Source organism: Sycon ciliatum, unplaced genomic scaffold (assembly GCF_964019385.1).
Source record: "Sycon ciliatum unplaced genomic scaffold, ocSycCili1.1 SCAFFOLD_815, whole genome shotgun sequence".
In the NCBI taxonomy this organism is placed as follows: domain Eukaryota; kingdom Metazoa; phylum Porifera; class Calcarea; order Leucosolenida; family Sycettidae; genus Sycon; species Sycon ciliatum.
In genome coordinates this window covers 11901-32000 of record NW_027044789.1, presented here as the reverse complement: position 1 = coordinate 32000, position 20100 = coordinate 11901, and the positions used below count along the sequence as shown (strand labels likewise).

The following is a 20100-nucleotide window of genomic DNA, read 5'->3' as shown; positions in this document are numbered from 1 at the left end:
ATACCACGCTCCTTCATTGGTATGTTCTGGACAACAGCCACTATGTTTATTCATTTATTGAACTCAATCATACGCAAGCAACGCTAACATGGGGAGCAACCCCAGAGATGAGGGTGATACCCAGCCATAGCAAAATGCCCTGGGTAGTCTGATCAATGCTGCTGTGGGTAGTCTGATCAATGCCCTGGGTAGTCTGATCAATGCCCTGGGTAGTCTGATCAATGCCCTGGGTAGTCTGATCAATGCTGCTGTGGGTAGTCTGATCAATGCTGCTGTGGGTAGTCTGATCAATGCTGCTGTGGGTAGTCTGATCAATGCTGCTGTGGGTAGTCTGATCAATGCCCTGGGTAGTCTGATCAATGCTGCTGTGGGTAGTCTGATCAATGCTGCTGTGGGTAGTCTGATCAATGCTGCTGTGGGTAGTCTGATCAATGCTGCTGTGGGTAGTCTGATCAATGCTGCTGTGGGTAGTCTGATCAATGCTGCTGTGGGTAGTCTGATCAATGCTGCTGTGGGTAGTCTGATCAATGCTGCTGTGGGTAGTCTGATCAATGCTGCTGTGGGTAGTCTGATCAATGCCCTGGGTAGTCTGATCAATGCTGCTGTGGGTAGTCTGATCAATGCTGCTGTGGGTAGTCTGATCAATGCTGCTGTGGGTAGTCTGATCAATGCTGCTGTGGGTAGTCTGATCAATGCTGCTGTGGGTAGTCTGATCAATGCTGCTGTGGGTAGTCTGATCAATGCCCTGGGTAGTCTGATCAATGATCAATGCTGCTGTGGGTAGTCTGATCAATGCTGCTGTGGGTAGTCTGATCAATGCCCTGGGTAGTCTGATCAATGATCAATGCTGCTGTGGGTAGTCTGATCAATGCTGCTGTCAACTGCCTGTAACTGTAACAGTGGAACTCTGACAAGACGTACTACACCCCATGGGGAACAGGAAAGTGCACTTAGTATCCCATGTACAGGGTGCTGGGAAAGTGTTGTTGATCCCCCCCCCCCCCATGCATACCCATAAAGTGTGCTGCAACATGCATGTACCACTGTAGGGGAAAATCCCTGTTGCCAAGGACAAGATGGACCCTGACCATGTACTCTGATCCCAGCATACTTCAGTATGGAGGAGTACACCGGTGACCTGGATAATGTTCCTACTAAGCAAGTGTACTACGTCTTTCAGAGTACTTACTAAGAGTTCCGTTGTACCACGAACCAAAGCCCAAGCGCATAAAAATGAAGACTAGTGCAACAATAACTAGCAAAGTCGCTTGCTCTTTTCTTTTCATCTCTCTCTCTCTCTCTCTCCTTCTCCAGGGTCCGACGTAGTAGAATGGTTGTTCACCAACATTGAGGGCTTAAAGGAAAGGCGGCAAGCTCGCAAGTATGCCAGCAGCATGCTACGAGTAAGGGTTCCATTTGTGTTCCATTTGTGTTCCTTTGTGTTCCTTTTGTGTTTAATTTTGCGTTCAATTTGTGTTGAGAGAGTGCATGCATGGTACGACATGCAATGCCGGAAATGACCACAGTCATGCTAGAAATCAGATGCAATGGCTTAGTAAGAATACAAAGGCCTGGTTTAAATAATTATCAGACTAACTCTCACTCGAAAGCAAGAGCTTTTTTGTTTACGATTCTTACAAACTAATTGTGGCACCGTGTGTATTAGTACTTGGCGGGCACAGAGTCCACAGAGTCCACCCGTACTGGTACAGTAGCAAAAGCAGTGTGTGCACCCGTACTGGTACAGTAGCAAAAGCAGTGTGTGCACCCGTACTGGTACAGTAGCAAAACTGCAGTGTGTGACTGATTCGTTTTAGTGGTGATTTGCTATTAGCCAATGCAGCAGGCTGCATGGCCTTTCTTGTTGTCAATGTCACCGACATCATTGCTGTCTTCGTGTTGTCGTTGCTGCTAGGCTGGGCATATCCGACACACCGTCAACAAGATCACGTTCAGTGAGCAATGCTACTACATCTTCTCAGCAGAAATCATCAAAGGTGAGTGAGGAAGCGAGACGGACAGATTCACTGAATACTTGCAGCTACGCCTAATCTGAGCGATTTTGGGAGTGGATTGTTTTCGCCACTTGGCTTTCTATGATGAAAGCATGAAGCTGCGCAAAGTCCTGCTCTTTTCTTGCTTACATGCACTTTGGTCACACCAAGAAAGGTAAGGAATGGCCTGCCTGAACGAATAGTGCGCAGCTATATTCTCTGTGTGGCCAGAGGAGTGGTTATGCCCGCAAGGGCAGTCACAGCAGGTTTTACATACATGCATGAAATCTGTACACTGACGTCCTGTTCGCTTGTTTGGGTCATTGTTTAACTGATGCAGACTTCCCACACTTGCAAGTGCAGTCCAGCAAGAACGGCAAGAACGGCAACATCAAAGTGGCCGGATCGGATCGTCCCGTAGGTCCCTGGACGCCACTGAGTTACACCATCGCCGGCCCGAGAGCAATGGGCATGATGACGGACAGCAGCAGCGGCGGAGGCGCCAACTCTGAGCGCATGCACCAGTACCTACGCCCGTACGACAGCATGTCCATGTCGACGCTGGCCTCGCTGCACCGCAACGCCGCCGCCGAGACCTCCAGCCTGGACAGCCATGTGATGGCGGGACACGGCCATGCACACTCCCCCGGCGGCGGCCACGGCACACTGGAACAGCACAGTCCCAACGGCAGCGTGACCAGCGTCGACAGCAGCGCCAGCACCATCACCAGCGCCAGCCGCGTGGCCGCCAACCAGTATCGCAAGATCAGACGCCACTTCGACGCCATGTCCGTCAGCAGCAGCAACAACCTGTCGGACAAGGAGAAGGAGCGCTTGTCGCGCATCGCCAGCAAGCTGCGTCGCGGCAGCATGTCCAGTCTCAACACGCTATCCAGTGCTGTCCCTCTATCACCCGCCAGTGGCATGACTGCACAGCAGAATGGCAAGCAAATGGTAGACACCGACATGACCAGCATGTCGCATTCCGCTGATGTGCAGTCGCCGCATTCCAAATCGCCGCATTCCAAGTCGCCGCATTCCAAGTCGCCGCATCCCAAATCGCCATCGCCGCTTCTCACCAACAGAAGGAATGGCAAGAATGTGGACAATGTGTCCTTGGCGGCCAGTGACATTTCTCCACATCAGCAGCAGCATCAGCAACAAGCCGGACTTCAAATCCAGTTGCCTGCACACTTGGCTGTCAGCCAGCAGAGCTTCCGCCAGGCCATGAAGCAGCCGCACAACCAATTCTACATGGATGTCATGTACATTTAAAATAGATAAACGGAGGAGAGAGGACGCTTAGCTGGCGAGAAAGAATGTGTAACGTTGAAACTAAACTATAGTGGTATATCTAATATTTTTTTACCAAACCTAAATGGATGTACATAATAAATTAATAATACTAAATGGGTTATATACAAAGTACAAGCAAGTAAGTATAAATAATGCCAATGCGACAGTGCAAATTGATAAGTTGCTTGTAGAGGAATTTTTTAGGCAAATGTTGAAGAAGAATATACAACAATACAATATTTATAGCATAAGTGCTGCATTTCAAAACTGTTTCATGAGCTGCTGGTTTCTGCCCGTCCCTAGATAATATCTGGTCGGAGTGGCATGCACATGTTGTAGTGAGCCTGCAGAAAATAACAAAAAAAGAATAATTTATAGCTATGGGGGGCACGCAGGCTTATTCAGCTGAATGAGGGGACCCAGGCATGCGGGCATGTGTGTGTGTCAGGGTTTTTCCCAATGCTGCAGGATGCAGCTTGCCAATCTGCCTGCCTTACACACGCCATCTTCAAGAGGTCTCTTCGCTGCAAATTACAATATGTCAATCAAATTTTTCGGCCAGGAGCCATCATCAGGATACAAATCTGCCCATAAAACAATGATGCTTTGGCCCCCATATATCTTCCTTGTCCTGTATGGGAATTTGCCTTTAGTTGTATCCAATCATTTTCTCCAGTACTCGGAGGCTCACCACTGCAGCCAAACAATCGTCTCTCCATCACCTTCACAAGCACGGTCGTTCACTGCAAGGTGTTGGAGAGATGATTGTGTCCAATCACCTGGTGAAAATAAATCAAATTTCAAAAGTATCAATCAAAAACCAGCACAGCTGAAGTAAGCGTGGAGCTAAATGTGCTTGTTTTTCAACAACAAAATTTCGAATTGCTCTCTGGTCTCTGGTAGACTTACCTGTTTGTCCCAGAAGGAATTGCTCTTCCAGCCGCACCAACCCTAAGAGCAAACACGGTGCCAAAATGCCACACAGCATGCGCGTGTAACAACAGAAGACAGGGAGGGTTAACTGTTACATCCAAAATGCTACTGCTATATGTACAGCTGATGCACAACTCTGCTGTGTACAGATGATGCACAACCCTGCAGCTTGTCGTAAAGTACACCTCTACCCGCACGTCTCCCTATCCAGAAGTATACTCAACGCCAAAGCAGTGTAAATGCATGGAAAATGACACCAAGAGCCAACAGGTTCAGGTACATGTACCAATAAAGTAACAGCTCTTTCGCAGTCCGCAGTATGTGACGTGTGTATACACACGCACACATTCTGTTGCTTACCTTGGCATGAATAATACCAATGTCTTCACCGCCAGTGTAATGTGGATCAAGAATCAAGTACCTACAGGTAACAGCAGCAACGCAAAGAAATAACGTGGAATGCGTATTGGGAATTTCCCCTTCCAAATTTGGTGGCTGTACGCAGCAGATCTGTACGCATTTTCCTTGAATGCACCACAATGTAGAGAGCCTCATCTCCACATAGAAATCCGGATCCAAAACACGGAAGCGGTAGACTCTAATCCAGACACCTGCTATTTACGTTATTTCTCTAAGTTTCAGGCGAAGCAGAAGCTTACATACGACGTTCACCTTGAATGTACAGTACCCCGGCTATATACTATATAGTGCAGATTTTATGGCCTTGTGAGATATTTAATACCGAAATTTCACTATCGGATACAGTGAGCATACAGTAGCTCCACTGGAACACCATGGCTACGTGGCCATACACTCACACGTTTACTGCAAGAGTTGAATCTCAAATGGGGCACAAAGTCTAACATTTCAACGAGAAAGAATCCATCGTTAACTCAAGAAACGTTACACGAATGTTATTCCTTCTCTCTTCTGTACTAGAGAAACAGAAGACAGGTGTGTGATGGCAGGGTTGTTCAACTTTGTGCCCGCCAAGTGGGGATTTTTTGCAAATCGTTTTAAACTTTAGACTCGTCACACTTTCAACTCTTACAGTATCTGAGGCAGTCCAGGACACGACACTGCACGTAACTTTTAAATGTCCGAACCTCTGAATCACAGACATTTCAATGGAGAGGGGCTGGAGATCTGGCATAGAACATCACTATTTCCACAACAATCGGGAAAGGAGCACTCGTCTACAGGGTGCCCGATAGACTGAGGTGCCAGTAACTTTGAGGTCCGGATAAGAGCGGTATGAGTGTACATGTACATGTACATGACCAGAACATTCTCGTTCACCCGTGACACCACTCCAAAATGAAAGCGAACACGTCACCTTACTACTCCCTTACCGTACATCACCGGTGCGGTCGTTGAAGTCAATTCCGATAATCGTATGGGCAAGTGTTCCACCACCTAGCACCACAGTTAGAACGCAAACAACACAAACACTCAAATGACATGCACGTACAAGCCTGAACGCCTGGGTAACACAAGCAGAAAGTTACTTCCAAACAGCTCGGGTGCAGGAGGCCATAAACAAACGAGACACGCCAAGAAAATCCTCGTGTACATGTATAACCTGCTATTCGTTATTTTATTTATTTATTTCTGCACCTCGTAGCATGTCACTATCTAGACCATTCGAAAAGAAGAGGTTTCCTGGCTGGGTGTAACATGACCAGATGACCCGGAGTTAACCTGCGCCCACAGATGAGGCAAGACACTACACTGAATGAAGATCCATCTGGAGTATAGTAAAACCCCTGATAGGACATACCCGCATGGGGAACAGGATAGTGTAGTTCTTATCCCAACATACTTCAAACGGAGCTTGACTCAGGAGAATGAAGTTGAAGACACCACTGCACTGGTGGTGGTGGTGAGAAGGAGAGCTCTGTGCCAGAACTTTGCAGCTTAGAGAGCGTGTGTGGGCAGGCGTGTGTTTACCGCCATATTGCCAGGTGTGTCTTTACCACCATATTTATCAAACATGCTTCATTATTGGACGATACACTCATTCGACGACTCCCCCGCCATCTTTGTCACACTTGCCAACCAACACCTAGGGTTCCCTGCAAGAAGGCAATAGCCTGTTTGGACTACCCGTGTAAAATAAAAATAATACTACTAGCACTACACCCATTGGCCCGGACAATGTACGTACTAAGCAAGTGTATGTCTTATCAGAGTATGTACTATATTGTAGGTGAGTTGCACTGTATGTTCTACTCTGGTGTTTGCCTGACCAGTAGGGGTACGTACCGATCATGATGGGAGTGCCCTGCTGCCGAAGGTGCATGGCGATTTCACGAGCATGACTCGCCATACTGGCACCATTCATCACAAACAAGATACGCGACTCCACCTGTGCAGGGCAGTAGGGCCAACACGAAGAAGAGCAGACGTAACATAACAGCTAAGCCAACGATTCTCACATTGACTTATTCTGTATCCGTGTGTATGGCCTACAGTCCACATTGGGAGTAACGACCCTCGACCGGGCATGAGAAAAGGGTTGTTATTGACGATTTGATGTACCAAGGTTGTTATTGACGATTTGATGTACCAAGGTTGTTATTGACGATTTGATGTACCAAGGTTGTTATTGACGATTTGATGTACCAAGGTTGTTATTGACGATTTGATGTACCAAGGTTGTTATTCACAAGGTCGACTGTACATAACCAAGTAGGGTACTCCACGGCTCGAAGAGTGCTCCATGCTCTGATGCACAGCTTTCTCACGCACTCACACGGTAAAGACATGCAAACTCTGTTGCAGCTTCCTATCTTCTTTTTTTTTTACTGTGTGTGGTACAAGTAGACGAAAGAAGGGCAGCAGTGCGGGAAAGTCAAATAGAAAATTGAATTAAAGTCAACGTTTCACCACAACGGGCATTGCGAAGTGTTTCCTACACTAGTATACTGGATGAAGCTAGTCTGACAACAGCACATCCACAACAAAAAGCAGAAACAAGACAGATGAACAAGACAACGCATACTCTACACGGATGTGTTGTAGTGTGTGCTGGAGACAGTGAAGAGGGATGAAGAAGGCCACGCATATTCTACATGGATGTATGGGTTGCTTCTCATACTTCACAGTTGTTGTTACAGTCGTCCCTCTCTAATCCGGCACTTTATAATCCAGCACCCTCGATAAACCAGCACAATTTTCAGTAGCCTAAATGTCCTCTTCATGCACATTGCAGCAGTAAATCTGATTTGTTAATCCAGCACCCTCCCTAATCCAGCAGATTTTCGTGGCACAAATGGTGCCGGATTATAGAGGGACCACTGTATATCAATACACGACGACTGAGACAGCTTTACTTTCACATACTCCCTGATGAAGCTCTAAGAGCGAAAATTAGGAGATTGTAACAATTGAAATTGCACTGTAAGATAGTGGTGGTGGTGGTGGTGGCGGCGGCGGCGGCGGTGGTGGTGGTAGTGAAGGTGATAACTTGAAGAGATGATGTATGGAAGTGTGTTGAAGACTGATGAAGAAGGCCACGCATATTCTACAATAACATGGATCTATTGAAATGCAATGGGGACACTACGCACCTGCATTAGCTGGTTGAGCACAGTCTGGACTTCAATTGAACCGATCCACTGCCGGCTGCCTACAAACTTGGGTGGCTTATCTTCAACATCAACCAAGGCCTGCAAGCAAGACACATGCCACACCACAACGCACTTCCAATGTTAAATGTTAAGAGGTACAGCGCACTGAGCAGCTAACACCATTCATTCGCCTTGCTCTAACATGCTGCAAAGCAAATTAAACGATATTCCAACATCGTATGTTCATGAAATGAATAACTTCGTAACATGTCTCGGAGAGCACAGATGAACGTAATTTAGTTATTGAGCGAAGACACTTGAACAGTTTTAGTTACGTAAAAAAAGTACTTCCCCGCACGCCATAGAGCTAGAGTACATGCTCGGGTTGGCACTGGGGTTTTGCTTTATGGATAGAAAGTGGACATGAGTAGAGATAGATAGGTTGATAGATAGATGGAGAGAGAGAGAGAGAGAGAGAGAGAGAGAGAGAGAGAGAGAGAGAGAGAGAGAGAGAGAGAGAGAGAGAGAGAGAGAGAGAGAGAGAGAGAGAGAGAGAGGTGAGAGAGAGAGAGAGAGAGAGAGAGAGAGAGAGAGAGAGAGAGAGAGAGAGAGAGAGAGAGAGAGAGAGAGAGAGAGAGAGAGAGAGAGAGAGGTGAGAGAGAGGGCATGGGCGTAGGAACCGGTCCGGCAGGCCCGGCGGTCGCCGGACCAATAATTTTCGAATTTTTTATTTTATTTTATTTTTTACATTTCAACCTTGTTGATGGCTTGTCGACTCTTGTACAGGTACCATGTTTTTCATCGACAATGCGGTGTATCATCAGCATGCATATTCTTATTTTCTCATATTATTCTGTAGCATTAAAATATGGCCTTTTAGGCCCAATTTTCAAAAAAATCTCGGGGGAGGACCCCCCTCTCACAATTCCGCCGCACCAATATTAAACTGCTTCCTACGCCCCTGGAGGGGGGGGGGGGGGGGGAATGTCACATGTGTACACTGACCTGTTGAATGTCACGGTGTGATGGGACATCTAAGCCGGTGTATCCCTGTAACTTGAACCAAGACCAGAGTGTCTGCAGGGACCGGTACGCACAGCCCCAGCCCTGGTGCAGCAGCAAAATAAGGCACACAGGAAACAAGGAGAGAGAGAGAGAGAGAGAGAGAGAGAGAGAGAGAGAGAGAGAGAGAGAGAGAGAGAGAGAGAGAGAGAGAGAGAGAGAGAGAGAGAGAGAGAGAGAGAAAGAGAGAGAGAGAAAGTTACTTGAAGTACATTTATAAAGACAGGTAAGTCTAACAAATGAGGACTGAGACCTCTTGTCACCATTAGCTGAACGCTTTTATTTTCCTTCTATTCCTTAAACGGAGATGATTGATCCGATGAGGATCAACATTCAATTGCTTAGGCCCAAGCAACTGAATCTTCCCGATCAGTGATGTAAATATACAGGAAAGCTGTTGCATTGTTTGACTAGGCGTGTACTGTATAGCAGCGCCTCCTGTATTTCCCTGAATATAAGTCACACATTTTACAATTACCTTCAAGTTCAAGGGCAAAGAAGGGGGTGCGACTTACAATCGAGTGTGACTTCCTACTTATGTCAATGTATTGAAACAATTAGGCACAGACATAAAAATGGGGGGTGCGACTTGCAATCAAGTGCGGCTTATTATCAGGGAATACGGTACATAGGCCAGAGTTGCACTCACATCGTCGTTAAATCTATCCTGCATGTAATGGTGATACGCATAGACACCCTGCACCAGTGAGACCTCGCCGCCGCTGTCTGTACATAAACAGGCAGCAGTAGCAGCAGCAGCAGCAAAGCAACAGTAGCACAGGAAAAAGACACTCGGATGTTGAGCCAATAATAAAATGTAATGTAGAAAGGAAAGGGACAATGGATACAAGTTAAGAGTAACCGTTACTCCGTTAGGTCGTCGAATGTCTCAGTACTCTGCCAGTTTTGTGCCTAGTTATTGCACTTTCTGACTGCATTATAGTATCTAGTTTGTAGTTACAGCGGTGGACAGTTACTCTTGACTTGTATCCATATATCCCTTTCCTTTCTACAGGAAAAGAGCTCACAATAAACATACAATCACTTATTTCATTTCTAGAACGCAACCCTATACTGTAAATTAACTACCAGTACCTGGTACATGTACTTTGAAGTAGTATTTGTAGTGTAGTGTATAGTGATTGCCTCAGCATTGGCTCTCTCCGTACTGTCTCTCCGTACTGTCTCTCCGTACTGTCTCTCCGTACTGTCTCTCTCTCTCTCTCTCTCTCCCTCTCTCTCTCCCTCTCCCTCTCCTCTCCCTCTCCCTCTCCCTCTCCCTCTCCCTCTCCCTCTCCCTCTCCCTCTCCCTCTCCCTCTCCCTCTCCCTCTCCCTCTCCCTCTCCCTCTCCCTCTCCCTCTCCCTCTCCTCTCTCTCTCTCTCTCTCTCTCTCTCTCTCTCTCTCTCTCTCTCTCTCTCTCTCTCTCTCTCTCTCTCTCTCTCTCTCTCTCTCTCTCTCTCTCTCTCTCTCTCTTATCCGTATTATACACGCGCATGCTCAATGTAAATAAATCGGTCCTTGTATTGTCCCACAGTGGACTCCCACGTGTCTTGTAGGCAGAGCACAATAGTATTCACACTCGATCATGCTCATAATTCATCTTATTAACAAACTCGTGTGAGGTGGTGCCTTTGCTGTTTGCGTTATGCAGAGCTCGCTGACTTGTCAGTTTGAGCACTCTAGCAAAGTACGTTCGGGCCTGGTTTAAATCTGGCTTTGGAAAATTCATTTTTCATTGCTATCAGGCTCGGCCTCATTTTCTCTGTGCTGCACTGATGAGTCCACAAAGGACAAAACAGTTCTGTCCGCAGATTGAGTATTAGCAAACATACAAAGGATCCTTTTTGCAAGCATGTTAAGCTTCGCAAGATACAACTTGACTTGACCACGTACCTGTGCATGTGTGCATGGCTGATCTATCATGTGCATAATGTCGCGTATTGTAAGCCAAAGCTTATTCCTGTAGGCCGATGTCAGCGCTAGGCCTCTACTCAAGTCGGACTTCCATTCGAAGTAGGTCAATACTAAAATCAGGCTGATGGGCTGCCAGTGCATCTTGAAAATCAGGCTCGTGTTCAAAGCAGGTTTCTGTACGACACAGGCTTTAATACAAGACACTATAGTATACCGAATCAGTCCACCAGTTTGGTTAACGTGGGTGACAGTAGTGGTACTGCAGCAAATCCACACTGAGAGCAACAGAGCGCTGCTGCACAGTACACAACAAACAACTTACTTGATGATAGATTCAGGCCATTGTGCACGTTCGTCAAGTAGCCACCTGCAGGCAGAGGAAACAGACACGGACAGTCATGATGACACCGTGTCAACAGTCTTGCCCTGATGCTCACAACAGCACAACTTCACACCATGACACAGCAAACGCCGCCGAGTACATCATGTGTATTCGAGACAGAATGATGAGAAACTGAAATGGGCCAGCGGAGCTTTGGACGCATACCTGCTCATCTCCAGCATTTGACCAGTGCAAGGTAGCATAAAAACACACGAATACATGCTAAGCTATACATCCGAGTCGGAAATAATTCACCGCTGTGGGCACTTCACCATTGATAAAAACTGGTGATATCTTCTGTTGCTGGCTCTTTTGCCTAGACCTTGAGTGGCATGTGCAACGTATTACTTCGAAGTATCTTATTATTTTTAAACGACTTTTTAATTATTCGCCAACCAGGTATATTAGGCCAGCATCGCACTTGCTCAACTTTGCAGCTGGGTTGCAGGTTGCAGTTGGTTGGCAGCGAGTCGAGTACCCAATAGCTTGCGGATGTGTCCACAGCATCCTGTGAAGTGACGGAAATAATCACAGTGGCACTACAAGGTGGAGTGCCAGGCCCACCAGAGTGACCATGGCTAGTCAACCATGCTTGACGAAGTCAGGACCAGTAAACGAATTGACGGCAGTGCCAGGCTCCGGAGTCTACTAGTACTCGACTGGGGAAAGCGTGCAGAGGTGGCTGTGTTCGCGGAGAGCGTGCGGCTGAGCGCGTTACGCAAACAAGAGCTACAACACCTGAACTGCTGCCTACTGCACACCACGTTCCAGCACTAGTAGTACTGATCGTCAGTGACTGCACATATACAGTCATGTGTACGACGGCTGTGCACAGTGACATGCGGGCTGATCAACAAGTTAGAAGCCCTGCGCCAGTTATTGAGTTAACAACCCAGTATCTGCAGGTCTGGCAGCTGCACAGCTCTTACCACTGGTCGACTCATGACGCCCAGATTATAATTATTGAGCGACACCGCCCCATTACATGTCGATGTGAAGCTGTGCGAATACATGCCGCTAGGTGGCAGGCCACACAAAATCCATGCACAGTGATGGGATCCATCCACAGTGTGCGGACCAGTACAATTCCATGCAGTGCATCTAGGACACCGTAGGGGTTGCTGAATCTGCTGAAAGGCAACTGTTGCAGTTCCACGTAACTGCTCCCCCCCCCCCCCCCCCCCCGAACCATCAAATTTTGCAAGTGAACACATCATCATTGTTTGTCTATTCGTAGTCATTTTCTGCAACCTGTGCAGAGAATGAGCTCCTCTTCTTACACTCACTCACTCTCTGCCCGCTTGCACAGCCAAGCAACACCAATAAAGCCAGCTACCAGTAAGGAGGGTCAATCTTGGCATCAAAACTCAAAAGTCATTCGCGAGTAGGAATTCAGACCAGTGAAATGAAAAGCAAAACAGGAAAAGGCAAGAAAAAAAATAACTCCTGAAGTTGGAACTGTCCAGCTAATCAAATCAAAAAAGAGCTCCACGGAAATCTTCTAACATCATTCTATGTTGTGCAGCTACAGGAAATAGAGCAAGGAAGCCAGGAAGGAGTGAGGAGCTGACAATGAAGTAGGAAAATAAAGAACGGATGCTTCTCGGCTGACAATGAACAAAGAAAGTAGAGAACGGATGCTTCTCGGCTAGCCTCGCTAACGCGTGCAGACAGCGCAGGTTAGCTCCTTCTCCTCATCGTAGGGCGGGCAAGGCAGACCGGTGGTGCAACGGGCCTCGATGAACATGATCTCGGCACCGTTGGTGCTGGCGCGGCTGGCCGCTCCCGGGATGACGTCGGGATTGCGATCGATGCAGACGAACTCGGTGGACGACGCTCGGTTCTTGCTGGACGCCATCAGGTAGCCGTGATACTCGCGGGTCCACGACGGCGGGCACTGATTGGTGGCGGGGAACATGACGTGGCTGGACCGGCCGGCAGCGCGGCACACGGAGCAGGTGGGATCGGCCTGGTAGAGCGGTCCGTACGGTGGGAAATAGTTGGGGATCTGCAGCTCGGCCGAGTGGATCTGCCCGTACTCGGTCGTGCCGGGCTTGAAGTCACCGTACACGGGCGCGTGTGGCAAGCACAGGTAGTTGGAACCGGATGGGTGGTCGTACCGGCTGCCGGCCATGTAGCCGTTGTACACCAGCTCAGCGCCGGCGGTGGCGTTGCAGCTGTTCTTGGCCCAGCGCGTGTACGTCACGCCCTTGGCCTTGAGCTCGCGCGTCAGCTCGTCGACCGTCATCTGCAGGTCGGACACCACCTCGCCAAAGGTCTTCTCGCAGCGTTCTCCGGCAAAACCATTGGCGCACTGGCACACGTGAGTAGACCCGGAGTCACTGAACACGCACTTGCCACCGTTCGAGCAGTAGGCAGCGCCACACCTGCCCTCGGCCCGCAGGCACTCGTAAATTTTGACAATGTCCACACCGTAGGTGATGTTGTATGATCGGCTGAATTCCCGCAACAGATCAATAGCCGACAACTCGGCCAGATCGTCAACGGAAAGCTGGTTGCGATGCATCACGTCGGCATACTCAGAAATATAATATGGGCGGACACCGGCATTGTAGAGGAACTGCTCAACACAATTCTCAAAGATCGGGGGCGATTCAGCCAGGGCACAGCTAGCACACAACAGGAGCAAAGCTCCTTGGAGCAAAGAAGAGGACATGGCGTCGTCGATCGAAAGAACACAATTAACCTAGAAGCTGTGGGGGGAAAGCAATAATCAAATGCTGCTCAATCCCAGCTCTTTTATACCCGCTCGCTACGCAGTCTCGACCACAGGTCAGGCATAGGTTGCTGGAGCCACAGCAGTCAGCTGACAACTCTACAGAAGGGCGACTGCGGGTCTGCTGTCAGAGCTATCAGCTGCAACAGCTGCAACAGCTGTGACAGATGTGACAGCCGTGACAGCTGTGACATTGGCCTGTACTGTTAGCTGTGTCACCCAGACTGCCAAGAGAATAGGCCCATCTGACCTTGGTGGTGGTGGCAAGCGGCCTACTAACACTCAAAAGTCCTGCTTGCAGCTACTCTGACGACTCTGACTGTGTTGGAAAGTGCGCGTAGTTCATTGCGGCGCCGCACTCGAATGCAATTCAGGGCAGTGAGGATGAAGCTCTTTGGGGCTGACCCTGCCGCACCAAACCACAGTGGCCGTGATAAGCCAAGCGAGACTGGTAGCGAACGAGAAAGCGATGGATTGCAAGGAGACACCAGACAACAAAGACAATGAGCGTCCGCAGGCAGTGGGCCGACTTGTCAAAGACGGTGCCGGTGTTGTTGGATGTTAAGTGACACTGTTTTCCATTACCGCAAGCCATGGTTATTACTAATTACTAATTATATCCCAACACTACATTGTAGTATGCACTAGCACTACACTGCTGTGGTACATTCGTTGTTCCCCTATACATTGTACTGCCAGCCATACTAATTATCTTCTGAATCCATAGTGTGGCACAGACCACTGCAAATCTTCACCGTGCTACCCACATGCCCATGTACACCCATGGAATCCCTTCGTGACACGCCGTGTCCGACAGTGCTAATTAACACCGGCTGCCCCGTTGACTTGACTTGGCCCGCAGGTTATGGTGGTGGCTTCTTGGCAAGATGCGCCAGAGTGGCACAGGCAGACGGGTCAAAGGCATCACCAGGCCAGAGTATGTGCGTGTACTTCACTGAAGCACAGGACAACCTACCAGCGAACCATGATAGATGGGTCAAAGGCTTCACCAGGCCAGACCCATGTACTTCGCTGAAACACAGGACATCCTGCCAGCAAACCATGATAGATGGGTCAAAGGCTTCACCAGGCCAGACCCATGTACTTCGCTGAAACACAGGACATCCTGCCAGCAAACCATGATAGTTGGTCAGGTCGTGCTCGACCGGACATGCATCTGTTCTACACTGGCTGCAGGTAGATAAATGCTGCAGGATATAGTCAGGTGACTCGCCATGCATCACTACACACACCACCATGATCAGAATGATATGCAAGGAATACCCTGATTTGCTCCAGCGAACACACAGACACCAGCACTAATGCACATCACTGGTGAATACGAGACACCAGTTCTGAAGCACATCACCACTGAATGTGCCTGATGCGAGCAGCCCCAGGAAACACGTGTACACACACACACACACACACAGCATGACAATTCACAGACTGATTTGAGTTCAAACAGCAGCCCACCAGTGCAGTGTACTAGCAGTAACAAGACAACCAGGTCACAAAGCATAACCAATGCTCGAACAGTATGGTGCTAGCTACATCGTTACAAACTGCAGTCGGTAGCTTTGTGCGGTGATCATCATGTAGAGTTCATCTTCTTATATAAACTATTGAGAGAGAGAGAGAGAGAGAGAGAGAGAGAGAGAGAGAGAGAGAGAGAGAGAGAGAGAGAGAGAGAGAGAGAGAGAGAGAGAGAGAGAGAGAGAGAGAGAGAGAGAGAGAGAGAGAGAGAGAGAGAGAGAGAGAGAGACAGAGACAGAGACAGAGACAGATACAGAGAGAGAGACAGAGACACAGAGAGGGAGAGAGACAAATAGACAGAGAGCCAGAGAGAAAGAAAGAAAGAGAGAACTGGAGAAAGACTTTATTCTTTCAATCTACATGTTGAAAGATGCATGCATTTTAGTCGGCATGACTGGAGCCAATGGAGCTGCAACCTTGCCATAGCCCCCCAATCCTATCTTTCCTCACCTCACAATGAATGGCTACCCATGACATAGCACTGTCTTGTGCTGTGGCAGTGCACCTATTATAGACACACTGTTGGGAGACAGTGAGCCATTATATGCCAAGACGTCAATACTGACAATAGATGATGACAGCTGGCTGACAGCTGGCTGACAAACACGTCAACACAGCATCGCCATCACATGACTATAACGTTTGCAGTACGTTCATAGTACAGTACGCCTTCGCATAGCAAATCTGCTCAAAAACGCTTCTTGGCTGCGCACATGCTCAGACAAGGAGCATACAAACAAACACACACACACACACATACACACACACGTACATGCACAGACAGACACACGGAGCGGCTGCATTGTCTCTATTGTCATCCAGAGGAGGTTCGCTCCCCCACCAAGAACGAAGCAGCTGACCCGATTGTCTGCAGATAGTGATAGTCTTCCAGGCGCCCCGCTCACCAAGCATAGCCAGGGTAAGTGACACACTGAGTCTATCAAGCACCGTGACTAGTTAGCCAACACGAGGGCTAGGCTTCCAGCCTTCCACGCTTCTAGGCGTCTAGGCTTCCACTCAAATCAGGCTTGTATAAAAGTTTTTTTTTAAAGAGTAAATTATTGTGTCCGTTCTCGAAGGGAACTCACGACGGCCGCAAACACCCGGTAAACCCTAGCGGTAGATGCAGCGCCTAACGGTGGGGAATCAGGCTTGTATACACACCTGGTATTTCATTGTATGACAATACTTCTTATAAAACCAGGCGTATGTAGATTTACCACCGGTCCATCTTGAAAATCACGCTTGTATTGAAAACAGACTTTGAAACGAAACAGGCGTTTACGAAGCCAGTACAACGCGACTGATAACGTGCACACATGATCAAGCACGGTCTTGACCGATAACGTACAGGCATGACTTGCTGATCGCGTGACCAGCGCACCGTGTTAGGTACTGTAGCAGACATTGACATCCGTTGAGAAGTCAAGCGGCCACAGTGGCGCTGGCCTTGCAGCGGTGAGCACTGCTGGTCCATGTTTACGACGTGTACATGAACTACAGTGCATGTACGCGCTAAAAGCAGTAAGGGCGCCGGCCCCAGTCATCACATTGAATGTCAATGTCCACGACAGTAGGTGCGTACGAATAAGGTGCTTACCGGCGGCTTGCTGAGCTCCGAGTGTCATGTGCTTGCGCAGCAGCGGCATGTTCATCGGCAGGTTGAACCGGTGGTGTAGCTCTCGCCGTGTCGACTCTACGCACACACATAACAAATTCAACATGGAACTTGAAATCATGGGATGCAACTTAGCCCTCATATCCATATCTTGCAGTACTGGTAACATATTTTTAACATAACTAGAAAACAGAAAGCAGTTCACGAGTAGAAGCCAGTGTGGTGTTGCAGTTGTAGTGTATCAAATCCAAACCCTGTGATATATGTACAGTAAAGCCTGGTTTAAAGGGGAACTCCGGTCCAAAATCACCCCCATTTTTTTATTGCGGAATCCATTAGAGTATGTCGTAAGTGGTAGAATGGCGAAAACCGGAAGCTTCTACGACAAGGATAACATACCTAAATTACCAATTGCAATTTTCCATATTTGGCACGAGGGGGCCCCCTCCCACCCTGTGACGTAAAACGTTCTCAGCCCGGTCCACTCAGATGAAATTTTCAAATAATTCAAGCAAGAATGAAAAGTCCTTGGCCATTGTTGAAGTGCTTGTTGTTCTGTGCCATGCCCGATTTATTGTCACGACTCGCTGCTGCGTCTCTGGATGCAACAATGTCACGAAGAAAGAGGCGCCTGCGGGCTGTCGTAGCATGGCTTTCCTCTGGCTGACGCGAACCTGACGACAGCTTGGCTATGGAGAGTATGTTGGAAGGATTTTTCTCCGACGAAAAATAATCGTGTCTGCACTGAGCATTTCACTGAGATGTGCTATGAAAGAGATTTCCAACAAGAGTTTACACAAAGCATTGGTGGCTATAAACAGAAGCAGCAGCGACGCTTGAAGCCAGGGTCTCTGCCATCCTGAAACTTGGCGGTGCATGTCATACTAATAGTTAGTAGCTCCTCTACCTCTGCTGCCAGCAAAAGCAGACCATCTTCGATTTACTTCCAGGAACGTGAGCACGATGAGGTAAGTGAACGGCATGATTTTGTGCCGTCCAGAACGTAGCTCTAAACGACTACAGTCCTACTCAAAGTCCTCTACTCATAATCCTAGTCAGTGAAGTCGAGAATTGATGTAATGTACATGGAACGTTATCATGTGTGTTATTTCGGTTCTCTTTATCTGTAAGTTTCCATTACGTTACTTTCCGGTTGCAGCTACACTGCCACAAATACAAGGTACAGTATGATTTGTAGTCTGGAAATTTTCCATGCTGTCATACTGAAGTGGGCACCAAAACGTGTCCACTTTTCGTACAATGGCATGATAGCACGGGTACAGTCGGCATGTCTGTCCCACAATGCCAATATAGGGAGAGCGCACGCCAAAACCAAGGAGGGTGTGCTCAGGTACAGGCTGGAATACACCAAGAGCACAAAGTGGCCAAGAAGCTGCACGACAATGTCCTGCAACTTCTTGAAGGACCTGTTGAACGATGTGCATACAACCATTCTCGGCATTCGCAACGGCACACGGCACCGGCACAACCCCATGCTCCCGAACACAGTACAGTCTTGTGCCATTGTATCTGTCAACTTTACCAGATTGTTCATGCAGCTGCATTGGTGCAAAGCATGCGCCCACCCGAAAACACAAATATTGCCCGAGTCGAGAATAGTTATAAATCGTGTCTGTCAACTGTTTTCTACATTCTGCATGCACATGTACCAATGATTATGTGAACGTCAACCAGGCCAAGAAGCATTATCATCATCATCATCATGTCCAACTGCTTCCTCAAAGCCCCAGTGCGCATCTGCATTGGCTTCTGGTACAGCTGCTTTATCTTCGATACCACGCAAGACGGTATCACACGCCGCTGCTTGCGTCCAAAGTATCCATGGGTGAACCATGTGTATTGTCTATACGCCACATGTCTCCAAATCCTGCAGAAAACAGTTGTAGAGATGTAGATACACATACCACGAGTGTCTTCGTGATTGTGTAAAAGTAAATAGTTTCAGTGTAAATAGTTTCGGATTCGAATTAATATTTCTATGGGCTACTATACTAAAGACACTTTGGCCTTTTTTCAAATTTACATCACTTTTACACACAGTTGAAACACTTACAGTGCTAGGAATAGTATGAATGAAAGACATCGTTGTACCAGTATAATTATATTGTCATGGGTGCAATAGAACTTCATGATTGTGTGATGGAAGTTGGTGAATTTGAATACTGTACACAAAATCATTGCACAACACTTCCCATCTACTTTGTACCGGTACATGAAACATGGAAAGAAAGGAAATAATGAAACCGATTCAGTGAATCCTCACCTGTTTGACCACGGTCCACACCTTGCCCGAAATTCTTCGAAGGAAAGCAATGCCACCTCGAGCACTGATTTTTGCAGGCAAACAACAGCAAACTCTGAGTGCTGCGTGACGCACTGCAGCCCTTCCTGCTCGCCGCGTTTACTGAAAGCTGCAGGAACCTCCCAGCAACAAGTCGACTCGACCTCGCTCCACATCATGCTGCATTGTCCGCAACGGCATAAGCAGTGCTTCTCACGCGAGCACTTGCAACCAAAGCGTTCTCTTCACGTTCATCTGTTTTGTAGTCTCAGAAATATTACTTGTAGACAGTTTCGCAGACGCTGATGCGCGCTTCGGCTCGAACCTAAAAGGCCTCGGTGTTGTTGAATCCGAAGTGGCGTCCACCTCCACACCTCCCGTGGTCTCCTCTTCCTCCAACATGATGATCGAATGAATACTAGTACAAGGGTTATTGATTGAAGAAAAAACAGTGAATACCTTTTTCAAAATTTCTGCATTTGAATAAAAAAATTTGGAGGTCACTGAGAACGTTTTACGTCACAGGGTGGGCGGGGGCCCCCTCGTGCCAAATATGGAAAATTGCAATTGGTAATTTAGGTATGTTATCCTTGTCGTAGAAGCTTCCGGTTTTCGCCATTCTACCACTTACGACATACTCTAATGGATTCCGCAATAAAAAATGGGGGTGATTTTGGACCGGAGTTCCCCTTTAAGTGACCACCCCACTGTGCGAACAAAAGCGGTCACTAAAGCCAGGTGGTCTTTAGAAC

The 20100-nt window shown here is 47.9% G+C and overlaps 3 protein-coding genes and 1 long non-coding RNA gene across 6 annotated transcripts in view; 1 reads left to right on the top strand and 3 right to left on the bottom strand.

The window, feature by feature from the left end:
- LOC135830611 (segment polarity protein dishevelled homolog DVL-3-like) overlaps positions 1 to 3541 on the top strand; it is a 16821-nt gene extending 13280 nt beyond the window's left edge. For 2 of the 3 annotated variants that reach the window (XM_065342841.1, XM_065342842.1), the window contains exons 17-20: positions 1 to 19; positions 1315 to 1403; positions 1916 to 1997; positions 2335 to 3541. In XM_065342841.1, the coding sequence (XP_065198913.1) occupies positions 1 to 19; positions 1315 to 1403; positions 1916 to 1997; positions 2335 to 3269 (1125 nt within the window). In that variant the 3' untranslated portion in view covers positions 3270 to 3541. The remainder of the gene's footprint in view (positions 20 to 1314; positions 1404 to 1915; positions 1998 to 2334) is intronic. The other variant, XM_065342843.1, reaches the window with a different exon arrangement.
- Positions 1952 to 20100, bottom strand: part of LOC135830612 (ufm1-specific protease 2-like) — a 30011-nt gene continuing 11862 nt past the window's right edge. Inside the window, exons 7-16 of the mRNA XM_065342844.1 lie at positions 17029 to 17124; positions 11096 to 11140; positions 9507 to 9583; positions 8801 to 8902; positions 7796 to 7894; positions 6489 to 6591; positions 5576 to 5639; positions 4584 to 4644; positions 4200 to 4241; positions 1952 to 3634 (exon numbers count right to left, since the gene is read on the bottom strand). Coding sequence (XP_065198916.1) covers positions 3590 to 3634; positions 4200 to 4241; positions 4584 to 4644; positions 5576 to 5639; positions 6489 to 6591; positions 7796 to 7894; positions 8801 to 8902; positions 9507 to 9583; positions 11096 to 11140; positions 17029 to 17124 — 734 coding nt within the window. The 3' untranslated portion in view covers positions 1952 to 3589. The remainder of the gene's footprint in view (positions 3635 to 4199; positions 4242 to 4583; positions 4645 to 5575; positions 5640 to 6488; positions 6592 to 7795; positions 7895 to 8800; positions 8903 to 9506; positions 9584 to 11095; positions 11141 to 17028; positions 17125 to 20100) is intronic.
- On the bottom strand, positions 12489 to 13898 carry LOC135830609 (uncharacterized). The gene has a single exon (XM_065342840.1). It carries the CDS (start codon positions 13830 to 13832, stop codon positions 12813 to 12815), a length of 1020 nt encoding a protein of 339 aa, XP_065198912.1. The 5' UTR covers positions 13833 to 13898; the 3' UTR covers positions 12489 to 12812.
- On the bottom strand, positions 18662 to 19949 carry LOC135830610 (uncharacterized). The gene is made up of 2 exons (XR_010556074.1): positions 19331 to 19949; positions 18662 to 18934 (listed from the first exon to the last, which is right to left on the bottom strand). It is a non-coding gene; the product is annotated as an uncharacterized LOC135830610 (long non-coding RNA).

What these genes read in the sequence shown, in the direction of transcription:
- LOC135830609 (XM_065342840.1), bottom strand. Translation starts at nt 13,832, where the DNA reads ATGTCCTCTTCTTTGCTCCAAGGAGCTTTGCTCCTGTTGTGTGCTAGC.